This window comes from Nycticebus coucang, chromosome 8 (genome assembly GCF_027406575.1).
Source record: "Nycticebus coucang isolate mNycCou1 chromosome 8, mNycCou1.pri, whole genome shotgun sequence".
Taxonomy (NCBI): Eukaryota; Metazoa; Chordata; class Mammalia; order Primates; family Lorisidae; genus Nycticebus; species Nycticebus coucang.
In genome coordinates, this window is record NC_069787.1 from 97304211 (window position 1) to 97331389 (window position 27179).

General features: G+C 50.8%; 3 protein-coding genes across 8 annotated transcripts; 2 read left to right on the forward strand and 1 right to left on the reverse strand.

Moving 5' to 3' along the window:
- Nucleotides 1-1274: 1274 nt before the first annotated feature.
- On the reverse strand, nt 1275-11069 carry RRP9 (ribosomal RNA processing 9, U3 small nucleolar RNA binding protein). Its single transcript, XM_053599778.1, has 15 exons — nt 10894-11069; nt 10656-10738; nt 6234-6346; nt 5427-5494; nt 5313-5354; nt 4901-5027; nt 3872-3996; nt 3697-3789; nt 3254-3354; nt 3036-3170; nt 2884-2946; nt 2482-2627; nt 2323-2402; nt 1566-1639; nt 1275-1443 (listed from the first exon to the last, which is right to left on the reverse strand). The coding sequence occupies exons 1-15, from the start codon at nt 10972-10974 to the stop codon at nt 1350-1352; spliced, it is 1425 nt and encodes a 474-aa protein (XP_053455753.1). The 5' UTR covers nt 10975-11069; the 3' UTR covers nt 1275-1349.
- Nucleotides 11070-12014: 945 nt separating this feature from the next.
- On the forward strand, nt 12015-17467 carry PARP3 (poly(ADP-ribose) polymerase family member 3). 6 transcript variants are annotated; one of them, XR_008381723.1, is made up of 12 exons: nt 12015-12115; nt 12359-12547; nt 13091-13216; nt 13430-13618; nt 13823-13955; nt 14041-14267; nt 14451-14597; nt 14809-14895; nt 15138-15315; nt 15673-15815; nt 16456-16680; nt 16800-17033. XR_008381723.1 is itself a non-coding variant. In XM_053599777.1 (11 exons), exons 2-11 carry the CDS (start codon nt 12365-12367, stop codon nt 16555-16557), a joined length of 1515 nt encoding a protein of 504 aa, XP_053455752.1. In that variant the 5' UTR covers nt 12015-12115; nt 12359-12364; the 3' UTR covers nt 16558-17033. The 6 variants fall into 6 exon arrangements, 3 of the variants coding, with proteins under 3 accessions (XP_053455752.1, XP_053455750.1, XP_053455751.1); XR_008381722.1 differs by lacking the exon at nt 16800-17033 and adding an exon at nt 17040-17179 and having other exon boundaries at nt 12016-12115; nt 16456-16611; XM_053599777.1 differs by having other exon boundaries at nt 16456-17033.
- Nucleotides 17468-25175: 7708 nt separating this feature from the next.
- On the forward strand, nt 25176-27015 carry GPR62 (G protein-coupled receptor 62). The gene is made up of 2 exons (XM_053599783.1): nt 25176-25311; nt 25389-27015. Exon 2 carries the CDS (start codon nt 25414-25416, stop codon nt 26527-26529), a length of 1116 nt encoding a protein of 371 aa, XP_053455758.1. The 5' UTR covers nt 25176-25311; nt 25389-25413; the 3' UTR covers nt 26530-27015.
- The last annotated feature ends 164 nt before the right edge of the window (nt 27016-27179 follow it).

Below are 27179 nucleotides of genomic sequence, written 5' to 3' on the forward strand. Positions count from 1 at the left end.
TGAGGTTGCCCAGGACAACATCCTCTGCCTGCTCAGCAGTAAGCAGACCCCAGCTCTGGCAAGAGGGGGAGTGCTGTTGCAGACTAGCCAGTAGGATAAGTGGTATATTCATTGCAGAAATGTTCCCAGTTTCTGTACCTTTTGCAACATGACTTTGCAGCTGCCCCATCAAGAGATGTAGTCTCTCCATTGAATATGGGCTGGCTTGCCATTCTCTTTGGCCAATCAATTGTAAGAGAAGTGCCAGATCCAAGCCTGAACTTATGAATCCAACTACAGTAAGGAAGCCCCAGCAGAGTAAGGCTAAGCAGGATAGAAACTATTTTCCTTCTCATTCCCTGAGAATGTACTATTTGGAAAGGGTTCGTGTGTCCAGGGGCTTGTCTCTGATGCTTGGAATGTTACTCAGGAGGTGTTTATGCCATTGCAAAGCTCAATTTGAGACAGGACATACAAGTTACATCTTCTGGTCCACAATAGGATTTTAGGGGCTCAGTCTGAACCTGGCACCTCTGGAGGACAACAGCAGGCCCAGGTCAGTCTGAGGGGCTGGCCTCATGAGCATAGGAACAGGAAGAAAACCCTATGGCTTCTTTCCCCCAGGAGACCATACCACCCTGCAGAAGCTCAGGCACTGGGCCCACTGGGCTTTCCCTGACATCCCCTTCTTATTTTACCCTGAGAGGAGAAGACCTCACTGTGCTACACTTCCAGCCCACCTCACCACTTCCAGGAATGAACAACTCAGTTGATAAAATAAGGGACAAGTTTCCTGGGCAGGGTCCTTGCTGTGATGAGAAATGCAGCCTTGTTCTGGGATTAGACCAAAGACAGAGCTCTTTCTAACTCTGACCCTAAGACCACCAGTGCAGGGTCTCACCCCTACTTCAGGCCCCACCACCTCAGGGACAGTCTGTGTACTCCAGTTTACTGGCCTACCTTGGGTGAGGAAGTCAAGTCACTCGCTTTGAGGCCTGGCTACCTTCAGTTAGGTTGTCAACACCAGCACCAGCCTGTACTCACAACCAAATAACCATGGCTCTGATTGGAGGGTCAGTGACCTCTAACCCCTACCAGCCCAGAGCAGTGGGTGGGAGCTAACCTGACAAGCTTGTGCAGGACATTCAGGGGCCAGGAGCCAGGAGCCTGCTGAGGTCTCTATCCGAAGTTCTTTGGAAAAGGGCAGAGCTGACTGCTGGAGTCCTATCTCTTCCCAGGCCTCTTCCAACCCATTCCCTGCTGTACCCACCCCTCAGGAAGCTACAGGAGACAAGGCCCAAAAGAGGAGGCTTTAATACAAAGCACATGGGACATGACCTGGAAGGACTTAAATAAAGAGGATAAAAGTGTCAGGAGCCGGCAGCTGGGGCTACAGGCACCCTGCGGAGCGGAATGACACAGACAGAGTTCCGAGCCTCTTTGATTCGCCACCATCGGCCAAGCCTGCAGGGGATGAGAGAAATAGCAGACATGCGCTCAGTTCCCCCACCAACCCCCAGCCCTATTACTACCCAGATGCCCAGACAATGCCACTTTACCCCTCACCCTCAAGGGTCCCCACAAACCTGTGCTCCTGTCCCACCCCAGCCACCAGGAAGTCCCCAGTGCTGGAGAACTTGAGGCTGTTGATAAAACCCACCTGAGGAGAGAGAGGGACAACATTGTAAGTCATTAGAACACCACTCCACACAGCCTCCAGCATCACAGTCAAGGGCTTGGCCCTACCAGGCCTGGGTTAAACCCCAGCTTTGCTTCCTGCCACTCAGTGATGTGGACCAGCCCTCTACTCATGAGAGCCTCAGCCTGCACATCTGTGAGATGGGGACAAGGAGAGTGCCAGGCTGCCAGTGAGTTTGTGAGGACTGAAGGACTAAAGGCCACATGTGTCAAGGGTGTGGCCTCAGGCCTGGCTCCTAGTTGTGGGGCCTTGAAAATCCCCTGGCCATCACCACTGCCCCAGGCTCTGCACTCTCAGCAATTGTCATCCCAGTGTAGATGCTCAGGCCCACACGCCCTAGCCTGATACTCTATGCGGCACCAACTGTGTAGAACCAATCAACAGCACCAGGCCTCCATGCCTCTGCCCATGCTGTCTCCTACCCTATACCCAGGACAGGGCCTTGGACAAGGAGGAGGATATAGGAGGGGAGAGTATGAGAGAGGAAAGAAGAAGGGAGAGGAAGTAGGGAGGGTTCCTGCCAGGCCCCATGCTAGGAACTGGCCCTGCCCTGAGAAGGATACCTTCTGGAAAGGAGAAAGATATTAAAGAGCTAATCCCAGGGGCCTCAGGAGTTGTGCAAAGACAGACATCCCCCCACTCACCAGGGGGATGTCACAGAGAAGGTCCAGCTGCCGGAAGCCCTCCCCACACTGCCAAAGCCGCACGGAGGAGCTGTGGGAGCCTGGGGAGAGAAGGACGGTCAGCAACCCCTTCATCAGCCCAACTCACAAAACCTCCTTCCTGCCTTGTAAGGCACCCACCTGTGGCCACTAGGTCTGTGTTGAGCAGGGCTGCCACCGATGACACCCAGAAGGGCTGCTCCAGGCCTGGTTCCCCCTGCAGCCCGTGAGCTTCACGCTGCAGGGCAAGTGGCCGCTTCTTGGAGAGGCCCCACAAGGCCACAGAGCTATGTACAGGGAATAGTCATTGAGGGGTTAGGGGCAGAAGAGAAAAGCCACACAGCAAGGAGGTATCAAAGGCACATCAGCCCCAGGAGGTGGAAAAAGTCACCCAAGCTCTCTGTCTTAATGTCTTCATCTATGAAAAGGAGTTACGACACTCCCATGGGGTGTTCTATGAGGAGAGCTCAGGGCCTGATGGGTAGCAGGTACTCAGGAACAGCAGCAGTCCGTGATTGGAGACATCAGAAAGGTAGCCCTTACCCATCATCAGCACCTGACACCATGTGCTCCTCATTGATGAGATGGATGCAGTCGATAGAGCCTCTAGAAAAAGGGGCTGTAAGGAACATGGCCCAACCTCACCCCTAGCCCCAGACCATGCAGCCCCCACCAGGCCCAGCAGGCCACCTTACTGGTGACCATAGAAGACAAGCTGGGACTCCTCGGGGATCTTCCATACGCGAACAGTCCCGTCCCGGCCCCCAGCTGTCACACAGCACTCCCGGCTCAGGGCATCCAGTGCAGCCACAGCGTCCTGATGCCCGAAACTGGAGAGCAAAATGGAGCAGGCTGGGGTGGTGCTTTAGCTTATGGGCACATATCCACACACCCTCTCCTCTCGCACACTCACAGTGTCTCCACGTAGGAGTTCTCTGCCACGTTCCACACCTTCACAGAGCGGTCGTGGGACGTGCTGTAGAGCTGGTGAGTGCCTCTGCGGAATGCCAGCCCCTAAGGGTTCAGGGAGAGGGCAAAAGGGAACCAGACTACAGCAGGTGAGGGAAGAGGACAGTTCCAAAAAGCAGGTCCCAAGGCAGAGGGAGCCAGCTGCCCTGAAAGCACTCTGTAGGGCACTTCTATGTGGCCCACATGCCCTCCTGCCCTTCCACAGATACAGACTTCTCAAGGCCCTCTCTGATCCCTGTGCAAGCTCAGCTTGGTGTCGTCCAGCTCCTCCTCATCCCTTCAGCATCTTTATGGCCTCACTACCCCACAGTACAAGTTCCCTGAGGAACCGAGCCTGGCCACTTAGCAGATGCTTGCTAACATCTGATGAGGAAGCCAGGTCCTCACCGACACAGCGTCCCGGTGTCCTGTGAAGGTGTACAGGTGCTGGCAGCTCTGGGCCTCCCAAATGAAAATGAGTTTGCTGCGGTCACCAGAGGCCTGTGGGGATGAAGACAATGACCACAGATACCCACTGTACACTCAGACCTCATACCTGCCCTCAGGGCCAACCTGGCCTTACAAGATATTTGCCGTCCGAGGAGATGGCCATGCAGAGGACATGACTACTATGGCCAGGGGGCTGCCCGTCAGCACCCTTCTTAGCTCGAGGAATCACATGCAGCTTCCGTCCACTCTCCATGCTCCCTGCCACCAGTGGGGAGAAAGGTTGTTGGGTTAAGGGGATAAGACTCACTGGTAAGCCCCTCTAGAGGCAGCCAGAAAAAGGGACCATGGTTAAGCCCTTGACTCAGGTCAGAAGACCTAGTCCAGCCACTGTGAGCCTCTGGACAAGTCACCTCAGTTTCTTCTTCTGTTAAGTGGGGACAATAGTCCCAAAGAGCAGCTATAATGACGGAAGAAGAGGCAAAATGCAAAACTGCTTTGGGGCTGGGTGTGGTGGCTCACACCTATAATCCTAGCAGGTTGGGAAGTGGAGGCAGGCGGACTGCTTGAGGCCAGGAATTCAGAATTAGCCTGAGCAAGAGTGGGACCTCACCTCTACTAAAAACAGAAAAATTAGCTGGACATACTGATGTTCACCTATAGTCCCAGCTACTTGGGAGGCTGAGTGAGGCAGGAAGATCACTTGAGCCCAGGAGTTCGAGGTTGCAGTGAGCTATGACTCTAGCCTAGGCAACAGAGCAAGACTCTATTTCAAAAAAAAAGTGCTTTGGGATTAATGGTGTGAGTTCCTCCTGTTACCATAGTAGGTAGAGAGACAGTGCTCAACTGTTGAAGGTTGGGAACCAGGAGGGACCAGAAACTCAATCCCAGGACTGTGCAAAGCCTCAAACGTCTAGTCCAACCATCCATCTGCAGTGTCAATTCCTATTAAAGCATTATCTTATCTTTTGCTCAATTGTCTCTAGGGACAGGGAACTCATAAGCCCCACTGCTAGGCAGAAGCTTCCACTATCACCCAGAAATCACCTCTTTGGGAGCAAACCTGCCTCCTGAGGCTCCCCCCTCCATCAGGGCTCTGTTTGCCATGACCACTGCCTCTCCCCATGCCAGCCCTTCCAGATGTGCCCTGGGGGCACTCACTCACACTTAATGATACTGCAGTCTTTGGCGGCAGAGAAAATGGCCAAATCATCAGGAGTGATAACCAAACATGTGATGGAAAGCTGGTGGCCCCGTAAAACTCGAATGTCAGCTGGGGCTGGGGCCTGGATCTGGACAGATAGGAACTGTGTCACTACAGCTGGGGATATGAATATATCCCCACCACCACCAACACCCGTGGCCTTTCCCACCCACCTTGGCCAGAAGGAAAACAGGACCCAACGCTGCAAGGATCAGACCCTTACCTGATCCAGGGTGCCCAAGTGTTCACCATGTTACAGAGCAAAGACCCTCCCTCCCTCACAGCATGAGCCCCCATCAAGCCATTTGCCTACCAATCCAAGTGGAGCCCCTAATGCCCTCCAACCTTAGACCAAAGCACCACACTCACTCACCTCTTTTGCCACTGACTTCTGTAGCCTGCCCCTCTGCTCGAGCTGCATAGGGAGGACAGGGATGAATTCCTGGGACCAGCCCCACACCTGCCCACACCTTCTCTCCACACTCACCACATCCTCCTTCAGGCGCCCTGCCACCTGGGCTTCCTCAAAAGCATGGGCCTCAGCCTTCTCTTCCTCTGTGCAGGACAGATCAAACCAAAGCTGAGGCCCCACTTTTCCCTTTCCTTCCCATCCCCACTGCAGGGCCCCAGGGCCTGGTTGGTCCTACAGGAAGCTTTGGCTGTCCTTTTTTTTTTGGAGATAGAGGCTCATTTTGTCACCCTCGGTAGAGTGCCATGACATCATAGCTCACAGTAACCTCAAACTCTTGGGGTCTAGCAATTCTCTGGCCTCAGCCTCCCAAGTAGCTGGGTCTACAGGTGTCCGCCATAACACCCGGCTATTTGTTTGTTGTTGCAATTTGACCAGGGCTGGATTCGAACCCGCTACCCTCGGTATATGGGGCGGCACCCTACTCACTAAGTCACAGGCACCACCATGCCCGGCTATTTTTAGAGACGAGGTCTTGCTCTGGCTCAAGTTGGTCTCGAATCTGTGAGCTCAGACAATCCACCCTCTCAGAGTGCTAGGACTATAGGCATGACCACTGCGCCTGGCCAACTTAGGCTGTCTTAGAAGAGGGGAAAGCAGGATGGGTGGTCTCTTCCTCCATTACTTATGAGATCAGTCTAAAACCCCCTGCAGGTGCTGTGAGAGGCCCATTAGAGCTCCTGGCTACCCCCAACAGGGCAAACAGCACCTGCAGCCTTGGTGCCTGCTGGGTATATACATAGGTCACCCATCAGGTGGTGGGAACTGCAGCAGACAGGCGTAGGCACAGACCCTAACCCTCACAGTGACTGCCCATTGGCTCACCTTGTTGCCGGAGCTGCTCAAGATAGAGCTTGGCCAAGCGCAGCTTCTTCTCCCGTGTAGTCTCCTCCAGCTCCTGTTCCTCCTCCTCCTCCTCAGTCCTCCTTGGAGCTAGGCTGCAGGCAGGAGGGGGCTGGATCTGAGAGGTCATCCCACTCCTCTAGCCACTAGGACTGGGCCTCCTCCATGCTCTCCTGCCACTCAACCTTCCCCAGCCCAGGCAGCCCTCACAGCCAATGACTACATGTACAGAAAACTGAAGGACAAGACTCACCAAATCAAAAGGCCCCACTCAGTGCCTGACACAAGGGTGAAAACAGAGCCAAAATCCAAAGGTATTATTATTTACCTCAACTCTGAGGTTAAAAAAAAAAAAGTTCTACGGGTTTCCAAGAGAAATCAGGTCACAAAGCATCAAAAGTCAAAACAGGCAGGGCACAGCAACTCACATCTGCAATCCCAGCACCTTGGGAGGCCAAGGAAGGACTGCTTGGAGCCAGGAGTTCAAGACCAAACCGGGTAATATAGCAAGATCCCATCTATGTAAAAAAAACTTAAAATTTAACTGGGCATGGTGGCACACACCTGTAGTCTCAGCTACTCAGGAGGCTGAGGCAGGAGGATTGCTCAAGCCTAAGAGTTTGAAGTAGTGGTAAGCTATGATTATGCCACTGCAACCTGGCAGACAGAACAAGATTCTGTCTCAAAAAAAAAAAGAAAAAAAAATCAAATGATCAGATATCTCAACAGCAACACAAAGAGAATAAGACAAAGGAGCCTTATACACAAAACTCTAAAGGAAAACAACCACTAGGATATTCTGCCCAGTTAAAACGTCAGTGACAAAATGACAATATTGTCATATATACAAGGTGTCTCAGAATTGGTTTTCACCTTTTTTAAGGATAAAGAATGTATTCCACCCCCTCTTGGCTCAGCACCCATAGCACAGTGGTTACTGTGCTGGCCACATGCACCGAGGTTGGTGGGTTCAAATCCAGCCTGGGCCAGTTAAATAATAATGACAACTACAACAAAAAAATTGCCAGGCATTGTGGTGGGCACCTGTAGTCCCAGCTACTTGGGAGGCTGAGGCAAGAGAATCACTTAAGCCCAAGAGTTTGAGATTGCTGTGAGCTGTGACGCCATAGCACGCTACTGAGGGCAACATACTGAGACTGTCTCAAAAAAAAAAAAAAAGAAAGAAAAAGAATGTATTCCCCATGGGCGGTGCCTGTGGCTCAAAGGAGTAGGGCGCTGGTCCCATATACTGGAGGTGGCGTATTCAAACCCGGCCCCGGCCAAAAACTGCAAAAAAAAAGAATGTATTCCCCTAAACGAGAGGGTAAATTAAGAAAGAAGAAGAAGGCAAAGGGTAATGGAAACAGGAGACCCAGCACAGAGAGCAGAAAAGACAACCACCACTCCCAGATGAAAGGGAGCACTCATCTGTAACAGATCCAAGGACCCAAGAGGCAGACACTAGGACTGCCATCATCATAGATTCACTGCTACAGCGCCATCCTTTACCCTGAGGACAAGGTTCCAGGTGAACCTTAACTGGTTTTGGCTTGACCTGGTGCTGGTGTCCAGGCAAAAGTTCCTGCTTCTGCCTCAATATCCCAGTCCCTGGACCAGCTGAGGGTATTCATCTCACTCACACAGGCCCTGCTTTGACCTGCTCCTGGGAGCTAGAGGCAAGTCATGGAACTCAGAAACAGAAAATTCAGGACATCCCGCTCTCCTGACCCTGTACCAAATGTGCATCTACCCCTTAGGTTAAGAACTAGAACGTTTGCAGAAGCTTAGAAGCCCTGAATGTCATTTCAAGTATCTAGTCTCTGTACCAAATATCTAGTTTCTTTCGGTTGCCCCAACTGTATTTCCCAGGACTCACTCATGATCTTACCTACAACTTCCCCAGAAGGGACTGTGGAAACTCTCAGGAAAGCCAGGGCCAACCACACCCCAAAGACCATTTGGTGCCCTGTGCCTGACAAGCCTTTGGCCAATCAGGCTAATGCTGCCCTTCCCTTACACAGCCAAGGTTTGGACTTCCCAGTTTACCCAAACTAATCTATTGTTTAAGGCTTTACACATAGGAGGCAGAACTGTAAAGAAAAGCAAGGGAAATATACACCGAATGATTCCATTTATAGGGTATTCTGGAAGAGGCACAACTCTATAGAAACAGTGGTAAGGTTGGGGGCAGGGAGACAAGTGACTATAAAGGAACAGGGGGCAAAAGGTGACAAAACCTTTCTATAACTTCATGGTAGTGGTAGTTACACAACTATGTGCATTTGTTTAAACTCATAGTACTATATACGTAAAAAGTGAATGTTACTGTACGTTAATTACAACTGAATGAAATTCTTTTTTTAAGATGAAGAAAGGGCCGGGCACAATGGCCCATGCCTGGAATCCCAATGATTTAGGAGGCCAAGACAGGAGGATCATTTGAGGCCAGTCTGGGCAACTTAGTGAGATTTCATTTGTACAAAAAAATTAAAAATTAGCCATGCAAAGTATTGCATGCCTGTAGTCCCAGCTATTCAGGAGGCTGAGGCAGCAGGGTTACTTGAGCCCAGGAGTCTGAGGTTGCAGTAAGCCACTATGACGACACTGTATTCTACCAGGGGCAACAGAGCAAGACTGTTTCTACAAAAAAAAGAAAAAGAAAACCAAAAATTATTAACTTCAGTCAGAAATGACATTCAGGGCTTCTACGCATCTGCAAATGTTCTAGTTCTTAACCTAAGTGGTAGATGCACAGAGGTTCTCCATTTACCATTACTTTCTATAGTACATATTTATCTCATTCACTCTTCTGTACAATGTAACATTTTAAAAATATTTAAAAGTGGGTGGCGCCTGTGGCTCAAAGGGGTAGGGCGCTGGTCCCATATGCCAGAGGTGGCGGGTTCAAGCTCAGCCCCGGCCAAAAACTGCAAAAAAAAAAAAAAAAAAAAATATTTAAAAGTGCTTAGCACAGGGCCTTGCACACACCCACCCAAAATAACCTTAGGATTAAGAAAAGTGTTTTAAGTCTGTGTACAAGTTAAAGCAACACATAATCAATTTTAGAAGCAGGATTTCTAAGTCAACTCATAAGAAAGGCACTAGGATTCCTTGGTCTGAGAGCCTCTGTCTCACAGAATAAAGCCTGACACTTTGCCCAACCCTTAGAAACTTCATATCCAGCCCCATCAGCTGCAGAAAGGAGGGAGACATTCAAAGCTTTCCACAATGTGGAAATGTGTTAGTACCCACTACCTGTCCTTCCATAGTAGCATGAAGAAGTTTTAAAGTCTTAAATAGTGTTTGATGTGATAGAAATAAAAGAACTTCACAGATATCAGAAAAAAGTGAAGATAACTCCCCTAGGAAAGGTTGTATGTACATTTCAAATCAGTGTTTACTCTATGATTAGCTCAGTCTCTTAAAATGAAGAGAGCAAAACTCTAAGATCGCTATATCAAAAGAAATACAATGCTTCTGAATGGTTGTAATATGTATTTGAACAAGGAGCATATAGTACATTTTTAAACACTTTATTTAGACCATATGTGAACTTAATTTGTTTTAGTTAATAAAACTAAATTGTTTCTATATACAATGAATGAAGTGTTATCCTGCCACCAACATTAAACTATCCCAACTTAGTTTAGGTAAAAGACAGTAATGATATACTACTGGATAACACAGTGGAATATGATATTTCTAGTAATTCCTTTTCCAGGGGACTTAGACCTCAAATAATTTGGAGAATATTGTTTTTATAGGTTCTGTTTTGTGTTCTCTTCGTAATTACCGGAATATTGCTCATATATAAAGACTATATGAGCATTAAAAAAAAAAAAAAAAAGCATGACAGTGTGGCACATTTACACCCCAGACTTTCCTCTGATCTCTAAATGCCTTCCCTGCCTCTCCATGAGAGATTCCTCCTCATCACTCCAGGTCCAATTTAAATGCCCCTCTTCTGTTCCCAGAACACATAGCTATAAGACACACATCCCACTACAGCACATTTTTCTCTTCACCTGCCTGCCTTCACATAGTGCCTGACATATTAAGAGCCAGGGACGCCAGTAAAGGTGAAACTGTGAGAAAACAGACTTAAGAGCTATTGAATATTTCTTGCCTCTCACCTTGCCTATCAATCCATCCCTGAGCTTAGCTCCCTGCCATGAGCTCGGGTGTCTCAGTAGCCTCCCATTGGGGGCTGGTGTCCTCCCCACACAGAGACCCCGCAGGCAAGATGAGACTTCTCAGGGGAAATTGGAGGAATGGAGCAATGGTCTGAGAACCAAGGACCGGAGTCTTGAGTTCTAGGTTCAAGCTCTACATGTATTCATTGCGTCTTTTCACGTACCATGGGTCTCAGTTTTCCCTCCCACTAGGTGAAAAAGAATAGCTCACCTCTCACTCTCAGAGTCGCTGGAAATCTCCTCATTCATCTTGCCACCACCCTTGGATTTGCTCCTGTCCCCCGCAGAGTCGGCCTAGAAATTATACAATCCTTTTTCTTTGGTCAGAGGACCCTAACACCCTGGCACTGACCAAGGCTGGGGAAGGGACCAGATGTGGGTCCCTCAGATGGGATGACTGTTGCCCCAGTACCATGACTGACCGCGGCCCGTGGAAGCGCCATGCTCACCTTTTTCCAGCGCTTGTTGGCCCCCGCACCAGCCCCGGAGGCCGACTTGCCCCGCTTACGAGCTGCTGCTGTTGCAGACATGCTGCCAGCCGTGTAAGTAGTAGCCGCCGCAGCCGGGTTATTCACGTGGTGCTAAATCGCGGCCTCAAGGTAAGACCCCGCGCCCTGATAGGCTTCCACCGCCAGCAAGGCCCCGCCTCCCACTACTCCACTGGGTTCTTAAGCAGACTCAGTCACGCCCCCAAGTGCCCGTAGGATAGATTCTTGTGGCCACACCTCCTAGAACTCCCATAGGCTCCCGCGCCAGGCTGGAGTAGGAAGCAAGTGTCTCACCAGCGCTTCCGGCCTGAGGCTGCGGCGCTTGCGCTCTGCTGTAAGCCGGCCCTCTAAGGAGAGACGGCTGTGTTTGCGTTCCTTGGCAGCTTGGGGGCGTCAGAGATGCGGGGTTCCGCGTTCCAAAGCGTGACTCCTCCCCATCTTCGGCCCGGGCTAAAGTAAACTAGCCAGCGCTAGACCGCAGAGGGGATCTAGACAGCGGCTGGGAAAGCGAGGCAGCGTCCTGAGCCTCGGATTGTACAATACAGTGGCCACCCATCCGTGGAACGGGCTGTCCGACTTGGCCTGCAACAGCCTCTGACTCAGCTCACTGACGGCCAAATAGCTACATTTCTATCCCCGACCCAAGCTCTTCCTCAGCCTTTGGTGATAGCTGGGAATTCCCTCCCTAAGTCACCAGGAAGGGTCACGGAAGTTTTATAAAGGAGGCCCCAGACCTGGGACTGTCCTGGGAGGTGCAGACAGCCAGGCCTGGTGGCGGTCAACTCTTCCAGATCCCTGTTTCTCTTAGCTGCATGTCCTTTGGTCCTGTCCAAAGCCCTGAGCAAGGCAGGGCAGGGCCTGGTGGGACTGGCCCCTGCCCTCTGACAGTTCAAAGCCACTGATCTGGACCCCAGGCAGACACCCCAAAACTTGTGTATACATACATTGGGAAGGGCTTCTACACCCCCCAGGTTCCAAGCTCTGCCCCCAAGAGCTGCTGCCCACCCTCCCCCATAGCTCTGGTGACTCAGCCCAGCAACCAGGCTGGGTCAGAGCTAGCTGACAGGGGGGAGGAGCAGGCAGTAGCCACAGAGCATTCTGGACAGGGAGGAGCTCAGAAGGGAGAGGGACAGATTCTCCTTTCACTTTCTCAACTCCTTAGGACACAGTGAAGCTGGAGAAGGTAGGGAGCCCGACTCTTCCTTGACCAGAGTGGACAGAGTCCAGAACTTGCTCTTGTGACTGGGGAAAGGGGCATATTTGAGGTACAGAGTCTGGTTTGGTCCAGGGCTGGAAATGGGAACAGGGTAGGAGGGAAAGGCCATCAAAGGACAAATCCAGGGTGGGGCAAATTAGTGCTGTGCAGGCCAGGAATGGGGGAGAGGAGTTGATGTGTGAGGAGCTTGAAGGCCCCTTCTCTCCCCAGGACAGCATGGCTCCAAAGCGCAAGCCCTCAGTGCAGACTGAGTGCCCTGAGAAGAAGAAGGGATGGCAAGGGCCAGGGGAGGAAGACAGCTTCCGCTCCACTGCTGAAGCCCTCAGGGCCGCACCTGCAGAGAAGCGCATAATCCTCGTGGACTCTGCATATCCACTCAGCAGCAACTCTATGACCCAGGTGAGCTGCAGGCCATAGTCGGGCCCAGAATGCTTCCTCACAGTACTGGCCCAGCTCTGTGCCATCCTCTTTGGGGCTCAACTCTGGCCATGTAGCTCTAGGCCCCCAAGTAAGCTTCAAGGCAAGACCATGTTCTCCTGACCCCTAGAGGTCAAGGATGTATCCCATCAGATCCAGGGAGGTCAGGTCCGCCCTTCAGACCCCAGGCAGGCCTCCCCAACCACACTTAAGGAAGGGCTCTAACTCCCTCAGTCTCCTAGGACTTGCCCGTGGAGACTCAAACCAGGACTTGCCCATGGAGACTCAAACCAGCCTTTCAGGGCATAGCCCTGTCTCCCTCAGATTCCCCCAAGCAGAGCATAGCTATGTCCTCCCAGAATCCCCCACCCCTCATGCCAAGGTTTAGCCTCATCCTCTCAGACTGTATCCCCTATAGCAAAGCCATGACCCCCAAGACATCCCCAGTGCAGTCAGAGCCCTCTTGATATATAGGCAGGAACCCCATCTAACACCATCTGCTCCTCCCACGCCCTTCTGAGCCAGGTATACGAAGACTATGATTGCACCCTGAACCAAACCAATATTGGGAACAACAACAACAAGTTCTACATCATCCAGCTGCTCAAAGAGGAAGACCGCTTCATCTGCTGGAACCGCTGGGGCCGTGTGGTAAGTGCCCCGGGCATCACTTACCTATGCCCACTTCCTCTCCACCTCTTCTGCTCAACACATAGTCCCTACTGTCCCCATAGCTATCGACTATTCCCCCTCAGCTCCAACTGTCGAGGGGCGCTCAGCACAGGGCCTGGCCCAGCACAGAGGCCAACAAGCATGTATGATGGGCTCTGCAGTGGGCACACCCCTGAAGGCTGTCAGTTGCAGGGAGAGGTGGGCCAGTCAAAGATCAACTACTTCACAAAACTAGAAGATGCAAAGAAAGACTTTGAGAAGAAATTTCGGGACAAGACCAAGAACAACTGGGCAGAGAGGGATCATTTTGTGGCCCACCCTGGCAAGTACACACTTATAGAAGTTCAAGGAGAGGACAAGGACCAGGAGGCTGTGGTGAAGGTGAAGTAGCTAGGGTGGGTGGCTGGGCCCTGGGCTGAGGGAAGGGACTGGGTGGAAAGACCCAGCCAGTTGGGCCCTACCACCATCCAACCATACAACCACAGGCACAGACCTCCCTTCTCCAGGCTCAATCTAACACCACACCCAGCTGCAAGTGCAAGTGCCCTGTCCAGCTGCTCCAGCTCATGTGTGCCCTATCCCCAGGTGGACGGAGGCCCACCAAGGACTGTGATTAAGCAGGTGCGACCCTGCTCCCTGGATCCAGCCACACAGCAACTCATCACCAACATCTTCAGCAAGGAGATGTTCAACAATGCCATGGCCCTCATGAACCTGGGTGAGGGGGGAGTGCCCAGATATGGTGTGAGAGCCCCAGGGAAGCAGGGCTACAGGCGAGTCTCCCCATTTTCCTGTCCCCCCAGATGTTAAGAAGATGCCACTAGGAAAGTTGAGCAAGCAACAGATTGCACGGGGATTCGAGGCCTTGGAGAAACTAGAGGTGGCTTTGAAAGCACAAACAGATGGTGGCCAAAGCTTAGAGGAGCTGTCCTCACACTTCTACACTGTCATTCCACACAACTTTGGCCGTAGCCGACCCCCACCCATCAACTCCCCAGAGCTTCTGCAGGCCAAAAAGGACATGCTGCTGGTGAGCGCTGCCATGTGAGCTGGAAGGCAGGCAATGCTCTAAATAGCCAGACTGGGCAAGGAGAATGAGGAATAGATGGGTGCAGATGGACAGGTGGACAAACAGGTGGGGTGGCTGTGGTACCATCACACGGGAGAAGAGAAGGGAGGCTGGAGGTCAAGTGGCCAGTGCCCGTCATCCTAGGTGCTGGCAGACATCGAGCTGGCCCAGACCCTGCAGGCAGCCTCTGAGGAGAAGATAGTGGAGGAGGTGCCACACCCTCTGGACCGAGACTACCAGCTTCTCAAGTGCCAGCTGCAGCTGCTGGACTCTGAGGCACGTGAATACAAGGTGGGCCAGACCCCCACAGAGGAGCAGGAATAACAGTGGGCACTGTCCCTCTGCCTACCCATCCTTGGGGTGCCCAGAGGAATCCTTGTTCTCAGCCTTTTATCCCTATGACTCTAGGGCCTGAGGAGAGCTCTAGGGCTAAAGTGACTAGAGGGAGCTTAGTGCCTGAGACTCTTGCGCTCAGCACCCAGCTTCCGCTCTTCCCACACAGGTGATTCAGACCTACTTAGAACAGACTGGCAGCACCCATAGGTGCCCTGCTCTTCAACATGTTTGGAAAGTGAACCGAGAAGGGGAGGTAAGGGAGACTCACCCAACCCCCTTCCCCATCACCATCCTGTCCCTCAGGTAGACAGCCTTGGTTTATCTGCCCCTTGGCAAACAAATCAGCAACTCTGATCAGTTTCTTCCATGCCAGGAATTTATGTGAGTAACCATAAGTGCCTTAGGCCTTGGTTTATACCATCTGAGCAGCCAGGAGAAGCGCCTGAGCCCTTGGATGGCAATACTTTCCCATACCCCACTTCTCCCCCTACCCAGGGAGACAGGTTCCAGGCTTACTCCAAGCTGCGTAATCGGAAGCTGCTGTGGCATGGTACCAACGTGGCTGTGGTGGCCGCTATCCTCACCACTGGGCTCCGCATCATGCCACATTCTGGTGGCCGTGTTGGTAAAGGGATCTACTTTGCCTCAGAGAACAGCAAGTCAGCTTGCTATGGTGAGGTGCCCCCCCTGCTAGGGCCAAGTCCCGGGCAGGTAGGGAAGCACCAAAGTGGATTTGGCCCAGTCCTTGCCCACTAGAAACTCATGGTGGATGGAGGAAAGGAACCCCCAAGTAGTTACAGGCCAGAGTGTTCAATGGGGCTCAGGCTTGAAGGTACTCAGAGGAGGCACTTCCTGGAGGAGGTGATATAGATAGGAATATATAGATAGGAAGAGCACCCTAGCCAGGCCTGGGTGGAGGTAACAAAGAAGACTTCAAGGCCAGGGGAGGGACACAAGACACAAGAGGTTAGGGGCTATGATAGGCCAGGACTTCCAAGCAATGCCTAACACTGAAGCTCTGAGTCCCCAGATGATCAAGTGGGCCTTATCCAGAGAGCAATGGAAAGCCCGGGTGGCTGCAACTGTGGAGAGGAAGGCAGAGGCTGGAGGCTACAGGGAAGCTGTGCTGTGAGCCAGACCAGATGTGATGGCACCTGGCCCAGGGCTATGAAGGTGCAAGGCAAGGGAATCCATGAGAGGGACATTTAGGTGGGCTAGGCAGTATGTGGGAAAGGGTCAAAGGTGTCTCCAGTGACTTCCAAGTGTCTGGTCAAGAGTATACTCACTGAAGTGACCTCACCAGAAGGGCACCTCAGACCAGGTTAACCCCATCTTTGGAGGCCACCACCTAACCGAGAGAGAGCTAGGTCAAAGGGGCTGAAGTTCTAGGATATCTGAGGTTGCCAAGACCAAGGGGTCCACCAGGAGGGCAGAGGAGCCTAAGAAAGAGTGGTGGGATGAGGGCTTAGGACAGCCAGTGCAAAGAGGTCTCTCCGTCAAGGCTGAGGATGCCAGGAGCAAAGTTAGCAGAGCAGGCATGGGGAGAAAACCCCCCTCCCAGGGTTTGGTCACTGGGAGACCACTGCTAACCTTAATGAGGACAGCAGAGGGTGTAGAAGCCTGGCCACAGGGAGCAAGGTGAGGTGGGAGAGAACAGGCCAGGACAGGGGGTGGGGGCAGTAATGGCTGAGGAGAGGGAGCATTTTCTGGGCTGGGGCAGCAAACCCAGGAGAGCATTTCCACGGAGAGAGGCACTGGGAGTCAGGCAGGAGGAGGGTTGAGTCCCATCCCTGAGCCTCCCCATGCTCTCCAGTTACTAGCATGCGCTGTGGGGCACACCATGTTGGCTACATGTTTCTGGGTGAGGTGGCACTGGGCAAAGAGCACCACATCACCATGGACAAGCCCGACTTGATGCATCCACCTCCCGGCTTTGACAGTGTCATCGCCCGAGGCCACACGGAGCCTGGTGAGCCATAGGAAGTGGGACATGCCTAAAGATAGAGCTGGAGCTGATATAGGGGACATTTTCAAGGAGGTGAGCAGGGAGTGGGCTATTGAAAGGGACCAAAGCCAGCACCCTTCTTCACTGTAGTCATAAACTTTGTCATTCAACAAACATCCACTGATTCAACAAATTATTCCTGGGCCCTCAAGAGGACTTCAAAGAGAGGTGGTGCTGGCTGAGCATTGAAAGATGAGTAAGAGTTTCTCAGAGAGAAATGGCAGAGGAGGAATCTTCCAGGCAGAAGGCCCCGCCTATGCAGCAATTTGGAAGTGGGCAAGGTAGAGATGATCAGGCATTGCCCACAGCAGAAGTAGAGAGCACAGGAGGCAAGAGTAAGGCCAGGGATGAGTGACCCCTGGGTCACCTGTAGCCCTTACTGTGTCCTGAAGATCCAACCCAGGACACTGAGCTGGAGCTGGATGGCCAGAGAGTGATGGTGCCCCAGGGCCGACCTATGGCTTTCCCAGAGTTCAGCAACTCCACCTTCTCCCAGAGCGAGTACCTCATCTATCAGGAGAGCCAGTGTCGCCTGCGCTACCTATTGGAGGTTCACTTCTGAGCTGCCTGGGCTGCCCCCTTAATCCTGCTAGAGGCTGGACCATGATCTTCCACTCTTTCTGCCCATCTCTGGTACCCCCATATCACCTTTCTTTTGTTTTTCTAGAATACAATGCATTGTTGTTAACTATAGTTACCATATTATGCAACAGAACTGCTAGACTTATTCCTTCTATCCTACTGAAATTGTGTATCCTTTGACCCACATCACCTGAACCCACTCCCCAAAAGCCCTTAATAAACACTGTCCTACTTTCTACTTCCCTGACTTCAGCTTTTTTAGATTCCACACAGGCGATCATGCAGGTTTTGTCTTTCTGTGGCTGGCTATTTTGCTTAGCATAATGTCCTTCAGTTTCATCCATATTCTCACAGGTGACAGGATTTCATTTTTAAGCCCTTTTTTTTTTTTTTTTTGCAGTTTTTGGCCAGGGCCGGGTTTGAACCCGCCACCTCCGGTATATGGGGCCGGCGCCCTACTCCTTTGAGCCACAGGCACTGCCCCAAGCCCTTCCTTTTTAAGGCTGAATGGTATTCCATTGTGTAAACATACTACATTTTCTTTATTAATTCATCCATTGTTGGATACTCACATTGCTTCCATGTCTTGGTTGTTGTGAATAGTGCTGCAGTGAACATAGGCAAGCTATCTCTTTGACATACTGATTTCAATCCTTTGGCTATATGCCCAGTAGTGATCCAGCCCAGTAGGATTGCTGGATCCATATCACCTCTTCTTGCCAGGCTCTCCTATGTCCCAGACAGCAATCCCCATTTCCTCTAAACTCTATTAGCCTTGGTATGGTTATAGCTCCAAAGTCTTGCCTTCTAAGGTGATGGGCATAGTGGGGGGCTTATTACTGAGACACAGAGGTGGCAGCTTACTCAAGGCTATGTAGTTAGAGGAGCACAGGCTAAGAATAAGTCAGATCCCACATCCACCTAGGCCATCCATCCTGGCCTAGATTGTACATCTGAGAGGTGTGGTCACCAAGGAGACTATAAACTTCAGACACACACAGGTAGGTTTATTAAATGTGGTATTCTCTCTCTACAAGTCTCTGCTCATCTGTGCCACAGCTGCCAGGTCTGAACCTCTTTTCCCTTCAGTGAGGCAGCACTCAGCAGCTTCAGCCCTACTCCAGGGAGCAAGGGCTTACGTGGGTTCACTTGGGTTACACATGCACATCCCTGCCCACCCTGGTCCATCACTGCAACACCTGCCTCCTCTAATAATTGAATCTTCAAAGACTCAGAAGTTTATCATTTGAGGACCCACCTGGTGATTCTGTCCTGTAGCCCAGACATTGCTAGGCAAGTCAAGCATTCCTCACATCCCCGTGTGTCTTACATCTGAATATTACAAACAGGAAGTGAACATGTATCAGAGGGTGCACCTCTATTCATGAAAGGAGTCTGTTCAGGCCAGAATACCAGGTATCACCCCAGGTAAACATATTCACAGACACAAAGGGGTACCATTGCTGGAGAGCAGGTCAGGATCCAGTCTAGGGTCATACAATGCATTAGTTGTTATGTCTCTTTAGTCTCCTTTAATCAGAAAACTTTCCTCAGCCTTTTGTTTTCCTTTCATAACTTCAACATTCTTGACACTCTTGAGGAACACGGCCAGTTGTTTATAGGATGTCTCTCAGTTGGGGTTTGTCTGAGGCCTTGTCATGATTACATTCAGGTATTGCCTGGACAGGAACATTACATAAATAATATGCCTTCAGTGAAGTATGTCAGGAGGGAGGTGTCTCACTCTCGGTAATGGTCACTCACTTGGATAACCTAATTAAGGTGGTGTCCACCATATTTCTGCACTGTAAAGCTACGAGTTCTCGGGCGGTGCCTGTGGCTCAAAGGAGTAGGGCGCTGGCCCCATATGCTGGAGGTGGGGGGTTCAAACCCAGCCCCGGCCAAAAACTGAAAAAAAAAAAAAAAACCAGAAACTGCAAAAAAAAAAACAAAACAAAACTACGAGTTCTCCTCTTTGTAATTAATCAGCAATCTCTGGAGAAATATTATGGGGTATGAATGTCCCATTCCTCATCTTTCACCCACTAGCTTTAATATCCATTGATGATAATTTACCTGAAATCAATTACCCAAATCAATTTTTGCTAAGATGGTCAAAAATGGTGGTTATCTCACTCTACCATTTATTTTAAATTTATCGATTAATATTTTCTTTTATTTCTTTATTATGAGCATAGACTCATGACTTTTATTTTATTCAAAGGGTGGATTATCTTTCATTAATGTCATTATTTATTTGAATCCTCAAATTTTCCCAGATTTGGCCAATAGAAGGCCCCTTCTGTGTTCCCATCATTTTTTGAGTACTTCCTTACTTTACGGGATCACAAGATGTTTCAGGTTCATCTTGTGCAAACCTGGAATCAGTCATTTCTCCAAGGAGCTCTGGTTCCCTGAAGCAGGAAATGGTGTTTAGAATCCAGGGTCTGGGCAGTAGATGTGCTCCTTGATACTAGGGTGTCATTTTTTTTAAGTCCTTCAGCAATGAGAAGTGGGAAATATGTATGTAAATAGATAACAGAAACAACTATCCATATTTATTTCTCCAATTTCAATCAATCTTTCATTCTTCCCCAATTCTCTATTTCTTCAATTCTCAAACAGGAAGAACCTGGGTTTCCATCAGTATCAATATTGTTACTTGGGCGGCACCTGTGGTTCAGTGAGTAGGGCACTGGCCACACATACTGGGGTGGCGGGTTCAAACCCAACCCCGGCCAAACTGCAACAAAAAATAGCCAGGTGTTGTGTTGGGCATCTGTAGTCCCAGCTACTCAGGGGGCTGAGGCAATAGAATCACCTAAGCCCAAAAGCTGGAGGTTGCTGTGAGCTGTGACGCCACAGGACTCTACGGAGGGTGACAAAGTGAGACTTGTCTCTTAAAAAAAAAATATATATATATATTTACTTATTGCTCCATTCTACACAAAAAGGAGTTTCAAAACTGCTATACCCAAACCATTGTGGAAAACAAACTTTCTAAGTAGAGGTCAGAGCTCAAGATTTAATCTTTTTTTTTTTTTTTAAGGAGACAGGGCCTTGCTCTGATGCCCATGCTAGAATGTAGAGACACAAACACAGCTCACTGCAGCCTTGAACTCCTGTGCTCAAGTGGTCCTCTTGCCTCAGCCTCCCAAGTGGCTGGGACTACAGGCACCCGCCGTAGCACAGTGCCTGTAGATACGAGGTCTTACTCTGGCTCAGGCTAATCTCAAACCTGTGAGCTCAGGCAATCCACCCACCTCGGCCTCCCAGAGTGCTAGGATTACAGGTGTGAGCTGTCACACCCGGCCCTGGATCCATTCTTTATTTCTCTTCAGTGTAGTTACAATTCATTTGAAATACATGTAGGTTCATTTGTTTCTGTCTATACTAACTTTTGGGGGGGTTCCTCATTTTTTATTTATTTATTTTTTTGTAGAGACAAAGTCTCGTCTCACTTTATTGCCCTTGATGCCGTGGCGTCACATATCTCACAGCAACCTCCAACTCCTGAGTTTAGGCGATTCTCTTGCCTCAGCCTCCCAAGTAGCTGGGACCATAGGCACCTGCCACAACGCCCAGCTATTTTTTGTTGCAGTTTGGCCGGGGCCAGATTTGAACCTGCCAACCCTCAATATATGAGACTGGCACCCTACCCACTGAGCCATAGGCACTACCCAAGGGTTTCCCCCATTTTTGTTAATTTCTTGTTTTCAATATATAGAACATAAACATAGTTCAAAAAGGGCCAGACTACACAGGGTGTGCTCCTCCTAGCCCCTTTGCTTCATTCCTAACTGCTGGGAGAGCCAATTTCATTTGTTTTTGGTTTATGCTTTCTGTGTTTCTTTTGCAAAATTTGCAATATACCTACATACACATACTACAAAGATTTTTAATTTTTAATTTATTTTAATGATTTTGGAGGGAGCATGCACCCTGCAACCCACCATAGTCCCCTCCTTCCTACTGCTTTCCCCAGTCCACTTTTCTCACCCACTACTCTCAATTGGCCCTGCTGAGTTGTCCCCAGTCCCTGGTAGCTCAAGGGCAGCCCCAGGCCTAAGGCCTGACTGAGGACCAAAACCTCAAAATCCAGCTTCACATCCTAGAGGCAAATGCCTGTATTCAGGTTGTAGCCAAGTACATTTGGAAGGGGTGCCTTCGTGGACAGAGCACTAGGAAGCAAGTGACCTGGATTCTAATTCAAACTCAGCTGTGTGATCTGGGACACATTTCTCCCCTCTCTGGGCCCCCCTCTCATCTAAATAATGGAGAATTGGACAGAGACCCTTTGAATTCCAGCATAAAATTAGTCAAGACAGGAGGTTTATGTCATGGTCTCCATTATCTGGATCTGTACTAATGCTGTGCACCTATGATAGGGTCTAGGAACATGGGCACAAGCACGACACAGACAAGGTCCCTGATCTCATGGAGCTTACACTCTAGTAAAGTAGGCTCAGAGCAAATGCATGCTTAAATATGAAACACAGTATTGGATAGGGAAAGTACTGGGAAGGAAAACAAAGCAGGGTCAAGGATCAAAGTGGCAGGAAGGTGGAACAGTTTAAGATGGAGCAGAGACCTGAATTGCAGAGACAGAGCAAGGGCTGATGTAAGGGAAGGGTGTTCTGGGAAAAGGAAAAATAAGTGCAAAGATCCTGAAGTAGAAACTGGTTTATTCTAGGGTCAAGTGTAAGTCTAGTTTTTATTATGCAGGAAGATATCAAATTGTTCATATCTGTTACAGTTTGCTTTATAAATTGAGGAGCATTCTGGTAGGGCACATAAATGTTAATTATCAAAATCTCTTCATGTTGAGTGTTTCCTTTGACAAATATGTAGCATCCATCCTTATCGTTCCTTATCTTTGTTGGTTTAAAACCAATTGTATCTGCAAATATCCAATGTACTCAATACTATTCTGAAACCAATATATAATCACCTACACGTTCATACAAATGATAAAACATAACAATAGTCCAGAAAGAAAGAGGGAAGAGGAGGGAGAGGGAAGGTGAAGGGGGGAGTCTGGGAGGACGGAGGGTATTCTGTGGGACCTCACCTAATGTGCATAATGCAAGGGTACATGTCAAAACTATTAAGAATAGAGTACAAGGGTGGCACCTGTGGCTCAGTGAGTAGGGTGCTGGTCCCATATACCGAGGGTGGCGGGTTCAAACCTGGCCCAGGCCAAACTACAACAAAAAACAGCCAGGCGTTGTGGCAGGCACCTGTAGTCCCAACTCGGGAGACTGAGGCTAGAGAATCACCTAAACCCAGGAGTTGGAGGTTGCTGTGAGCTGTGATGCTACAGCACTCTATGGAGGGGGACAAAGTGAGACTCTGTCTCTACAAAAAAAAAAAAAGGAGAGTACCAAATGTCTTAACACAACAAATAAATAAGTGAAATGAAGGTTATGATAACCAGTTTGATGTAAGCATTCCAAATTGTATGTAGAATCAGCACATTGTGCCCCATGAATGCATTAATGTACATAGTTATGATTTGGTGAAAAAAAAAAGAAAGGAAAATAATTCACCACTGGGTGAAAAAAAAAAAAAAGAAACTAAAAAAACAGGCAAAACAGCAAGTCTATCTCTGTGGTAGGAAGTATGGTGGGCAAGGAGAAGGGTGAGCTCAGAGAGGTGGGAAAAGGCAGATAACAGAGGCCGGAGGAGCTGAGATTGTACTCTGATGACAGGGAGCTCTCAGAAGGAGGAAAGCAGGATCATGCCCCCATCCAGTTTGTTTTTAAAGGGATCCTCTTCAGCTGCTGCATGGAGAGTAGACCATAGGTATGTGCCAGTTAAAATCAGCAAAACAGAAATTTCCTTAGGTATTCCAGACAAGGGGAATTTGATACAGGGAAAGAACTGAACTTTCAAACTGGAGATGATGAGGCAATCCAAAGATTAGCAACAGCAGGATGTCACTATCACCCTAAGGCTGGATAGATAATGCATGAAAATGGTGCTCTAATGTGCAGAGGCTAGGGTAGCCCTACAGGAGCTAGAATCACATTGGGGGCTGCCTGAAGGGAGCCCGAGGCTGAGGATGAGAGGGGAAATATCCTAGCCTCTTCCCTCCCCTCAGTCTAATACTGTAACTTCCACTGCTGAACATGCCCCAAAACCAGTTGGCAAAGGAAGCTAGGAAGTAGAGTTGCCGGGAATGCAAAGTAACACCAGGGATGAGGGAGGAATAGATCTGAAGGGAAACAGGCAAATAACCACCACTAGTTGTGGGAGCAGAGGATGTTGAAATCATCCAGGTGAGAGGTGGTGGTGGCTGGACCCAGATAATGGTACTGTTAGTGAGAAATGGATGTATTCCAGAGTTGTTTTTTTTTTTTTTTGAGACAGAGTCTCAAGCTGTCGCCCTGGGTAGAGTGCTGTGACATCATGGCTCACAGCAACCTCCAACTCTTGGGCTCAAGCGATCCACTTGCCTCAGTTTTTCTGTTTTTAGTAGAGATGGGATCTCACTTTTTTTTTTTCTTTTTATTGTTGGGGATTCATTGAGGGTACAATAAGCCAGGTTACACTGATTGCAATTGTTAGGTAAAGTCCCTCTTGCAATCATGTCTTGCCATCTCACTTTTTGCTCAGGCTGGTCTCAAACTCGTGAGCTCAAGCAATCCACATGCCTGGGCCTCCCAGAGTACTAGATTAAAGGTGTGAGCTACCACGCCCAGCCTTATTCCAGAGATCTTGATGGACTGGGCATGGGGCATGAGGCATGGGGAAAGGGAGGGCCTCGTAGTTTGACCAAGATGGAGAAAATTCTGGGAGGAGCAGATTGGGGAAGGCTTATGAGTCACAGTTGTTTTGGACAGAGAAAGTTTAAGATGCCAACTAGTCAGAGTACTGAAGGAGATGCTAAAGAGACAACTGGATGCTCAAGTATGGGATTCAAGGAAAAGTAAGGAGCGCCAGATGCAAATGCAACCTACCAGGGTGTAGACAGGGTTTTGCCATGGGACTGGGTGACTTCACCTGGGTGCACCACTGGTTACCTGGCTTTTCCAGAGCTAACCACATTGGGGTGGGAGAAAATGTCATGCACTGATTGGCCAGGACTGGGGTTTGTGCCTAATCAGGAAAATGGAGGGTGGGAATCTTGTTCATTCAAACTGCATATCCTGAAAATTGGAGAGGGGTGGTTTCCCATTCTGTGCCAAGTTGATATTAGCTGAGCACGGCTTGGCGCCTGTAGCTCAGTAGTTACAGCACCAGCCACATACACCAAGGCCGGCAGGTTCAAACCCAATCCAGGCCTGCTAAACAAAAATGACTACTGCAACAAAAAATAGCCAGGCATTGTGGCAGGCACCTGTAGTCCCAGCTACTTGGGAGGCTGAGGCAAGAGAATCGCTTAAGCCCAAGAGTTTGAGGTTGCTGTGAGCTGTGACACCACGGCACTCTACCGAGGGCAACACAGTAAGATTCTGTCTCAAAAAAATACATATATATTAGCTGAGCACCTACTATGTGCCATGTCCTATGATTTTTTTTCCCCTCACTTTTTCCAGCCTTCTTTCTTTCTGAGAGAACTGAACCTTCTGGGGGCCAGAGTATACCTAAGGGTCTTCCTGTTCCAGCTCTTGTCTCACTGGTGCCTCAGTTTCCCTTCAGTACAAGGGCTAAATAATGATTACCCCCACTGATGAGGGTGGGGCAAGGGGCAGATGGGAGTCACTTCTCATCATGGGGCATGGTAGAACAGAGTCTGGCTGATTCCATCTGGGCTCTTGGCCAGTACCTACTCTGCCCCCAACCAGAAGCGCCCCCAGGTTCTTCCACAGCAGAGCCTCCAGCCTCCAGCTGGCAGCTGCTAGGACCCAGGGGGCTGGCGCAAGGCCAGGCCCCTCCCTTGCCAGCCCTGTGTGTCTCCAAAGGGCAACATCAGAGTGACAGTCAGTACCATCTCCGACAGGGGTTGAGTTGCTTGTGCTGGTCTGGGGCAAGGAAGAGAGGTAGCAGGCTCAACCTTGTACCCCTCCATGGGACGGGCCAAGTGGCCAAGAAGATGGCAGCTTGGGCATCGGAACCACCTCCCGGGCAGCCAATGAGGTGAGGGGTCAGAGGAGCAAGGGACAGGTGATGGGCATCCTGGAGCTGTAGGCTCCATCTTGCTCTTTGCATTACAGCACAGGGTGAAGCCTGAGCGCTCAAATGGCCAACACCACCGAGCTGAACGCCTCAGAAGTCGCAGGCTCGGTCGGATTGATCCTGGCGGCCGTCGTGGAAGTGGGGGCACTGCTGGGCAACGGCGCACTGCTGGTTGTGGTGCTGCGTACACCAGGACTGCGCGACGCGTTCTACCTGGTGCACTTGTGCGTGGTGGACCTGCTAGCGGCCGCCTCCATCATGCCCCTGGGCCTGCTGGCCGCGCCACCGCCCGGGCTGGGCCGCGTGCGGCTGGGCCCCGCGCCGTGCGGAGCTGCGCGCTTCCTCTCCGCTGCGCTGCTACCCGCCTGCACGCTCGGCGTGGCCGCACTTGGCCTAGCTCGCTACCGCCTCATAGTGCACCCGCTGCGGCCAGTTTCGCGGCCGCCGCCTGTGCTGGTGCTCACCGCTGTGTGGGCCACCGCCGGGTTGCTGGGCGCCCTCTCCTTGCTCGGGCCGCCGCCCGCACCGCCCCCTGAGCCGGCTCGCTGCTCAGTCCTGGCCGGGGGTCTTGGGCCCTTCCGACCGCTGTGGGCACTGCTGGCCTTCGCGCTGCCCGCGCTCCTACTTCTCGGTGCTTATGGCAGCATCTTCGTTGTGGCGCGCCGCGCTGCCCTCCGCCCCCCGCGGCCAGCCGGCGGGGCCCGTCTACGCTCCGACTCCCTGGATAGCCGCCTCTCCATCTTGCCGCCCCTCCCGCCTCGCTTGCCCGGGGGCAAAGCGGCCCTGGCCCCAGTGCTGGCGGTGGGCCAATTTGCAGCCTGCTGGCTGCCCTATGGCTGCGCGTGCCTGGCGCCGGCAGCGCGGGCCGCAAAGGCAGAGGCAGCTGTCACCTGGGTAGCCTACTCGGCCTTCGCGGCTCACCCCCTCCTGTATGGCCTGCTGCAACGCCCGGTGCGCTTGACTTTGGGCCGCCTCACCCGCCGCGCAATGTCTAGGTCTCCGTGGGCTTGTACTACACAGGCCTGGCACCCGCGGGCACTCTTGCATTGCCTCCAGGGACCCCCAGACGGCCCTGCCTTAGGCCCTTCTGGGGCACCAGAACAGGCCCCCCGAGTTGGCAGTAGGGCAGAGCCTAAATATGCCCAGGGCCACCTGACAGCCACCCTTTTTCCTTCGTGAGCTTGAGAAAGTAAGGCGGTTATCAGTGGCGGAGCCCATCCCGCCCCCTGAACAGAGGCAACGGGTGCCTGCCAGGGCTTCTGGCTCTGGAACACGAAAAAGGGTGCCTGCAGCCTGGTGAGGCCCAGAGACTTCTGAGAGCCAGGAATCCTGGGTTCTGGGCTAAACATGGCATGGCCTTGTGCATAGACCTACCCTTCCTTAGGCTTCGGTTTTCCTGTCTGTATATTGCACCATCTCTAATGGGCCCTCCCATCATAAATGGTTTGTGAAACTCGTGGACGGTCTACAGGCCAAGGGAAGAGAGAAAGTGGGCAGGGTCACAGAGAAGAGAACCCTAAAGGCTCACAAAGAAATGGCCAAGTAGGGCAGGGTCTGGGTTACAACCACAGCAGGAGGAACCAAAAAGACTCTGAAGGACTTCTCTGGCATCTGTACCAACTAGAAGCTGGACAAGGCTACTAAAACTCCTCTATCTGCTTCTAAAATGCCCAGAAAACAACTCCTCTATCTGCTTCTAAAATGCCCAGTTTGGTGCTAGAAGCAGGAAGCTGGATAACGACTTGCAAAGGGCCCTGACGCCTAAGAACTGATATATGAAAAGGGCTAAGGTCCAATTGTGGTTGGTAGATTCGCAGATAGGGGTCCTC

Coding starts and splice junctions, on each gene's coding strand:
- PARP3 (XM_053599775.1), top strand. CDS start 12,365: ATGGCTCCAAAGCGCAAGCCCTCAGTGCAGACTGAGTGCCCTGAGAAG. Junction 12,548..13,090: donor GCAGCAACTCTATGACCCAG/GTGAGCTGCAGG, acceptor CTTCTGAGCCAG/GTATACGAAGACTATGATTG. Junction 16,612..17,039: donor CCGAGGCCACACGGAGCCTG/GTGAGCCATAGG, acceptor TGTGTCCTGAAG/ATCCAACCCAGGACACTGAG.
- GPR62 (XM_053599783.1), top strand. CDS start 25,414: ATGGCCAACACCACCGAGCTGAACGCCTCAGAAGTCGCAGGCTCGGTC.
- RRP9 (XM_053599778.1), bottom strand. CDS start 10,974: ATGTCTGCAACAGCAGCAGCTCGTAAGCGGGGCAAGTCGGCCTCCGGG. Junction 3,171..3,253: donor AACTCCTACGTGGAGACACT/GTGAGTGTGCGA, acceptor TTTGCTCTCCAG/TTTCGGGCATCAGGACGCTG. Junction 1,640..2,322: donor TTCTCTGTGACATCCCCCTG/GTGAGTGGGGGG, acceptor CTCTCTCCTCAG/GTGGGTTTTATCAACAGCCT.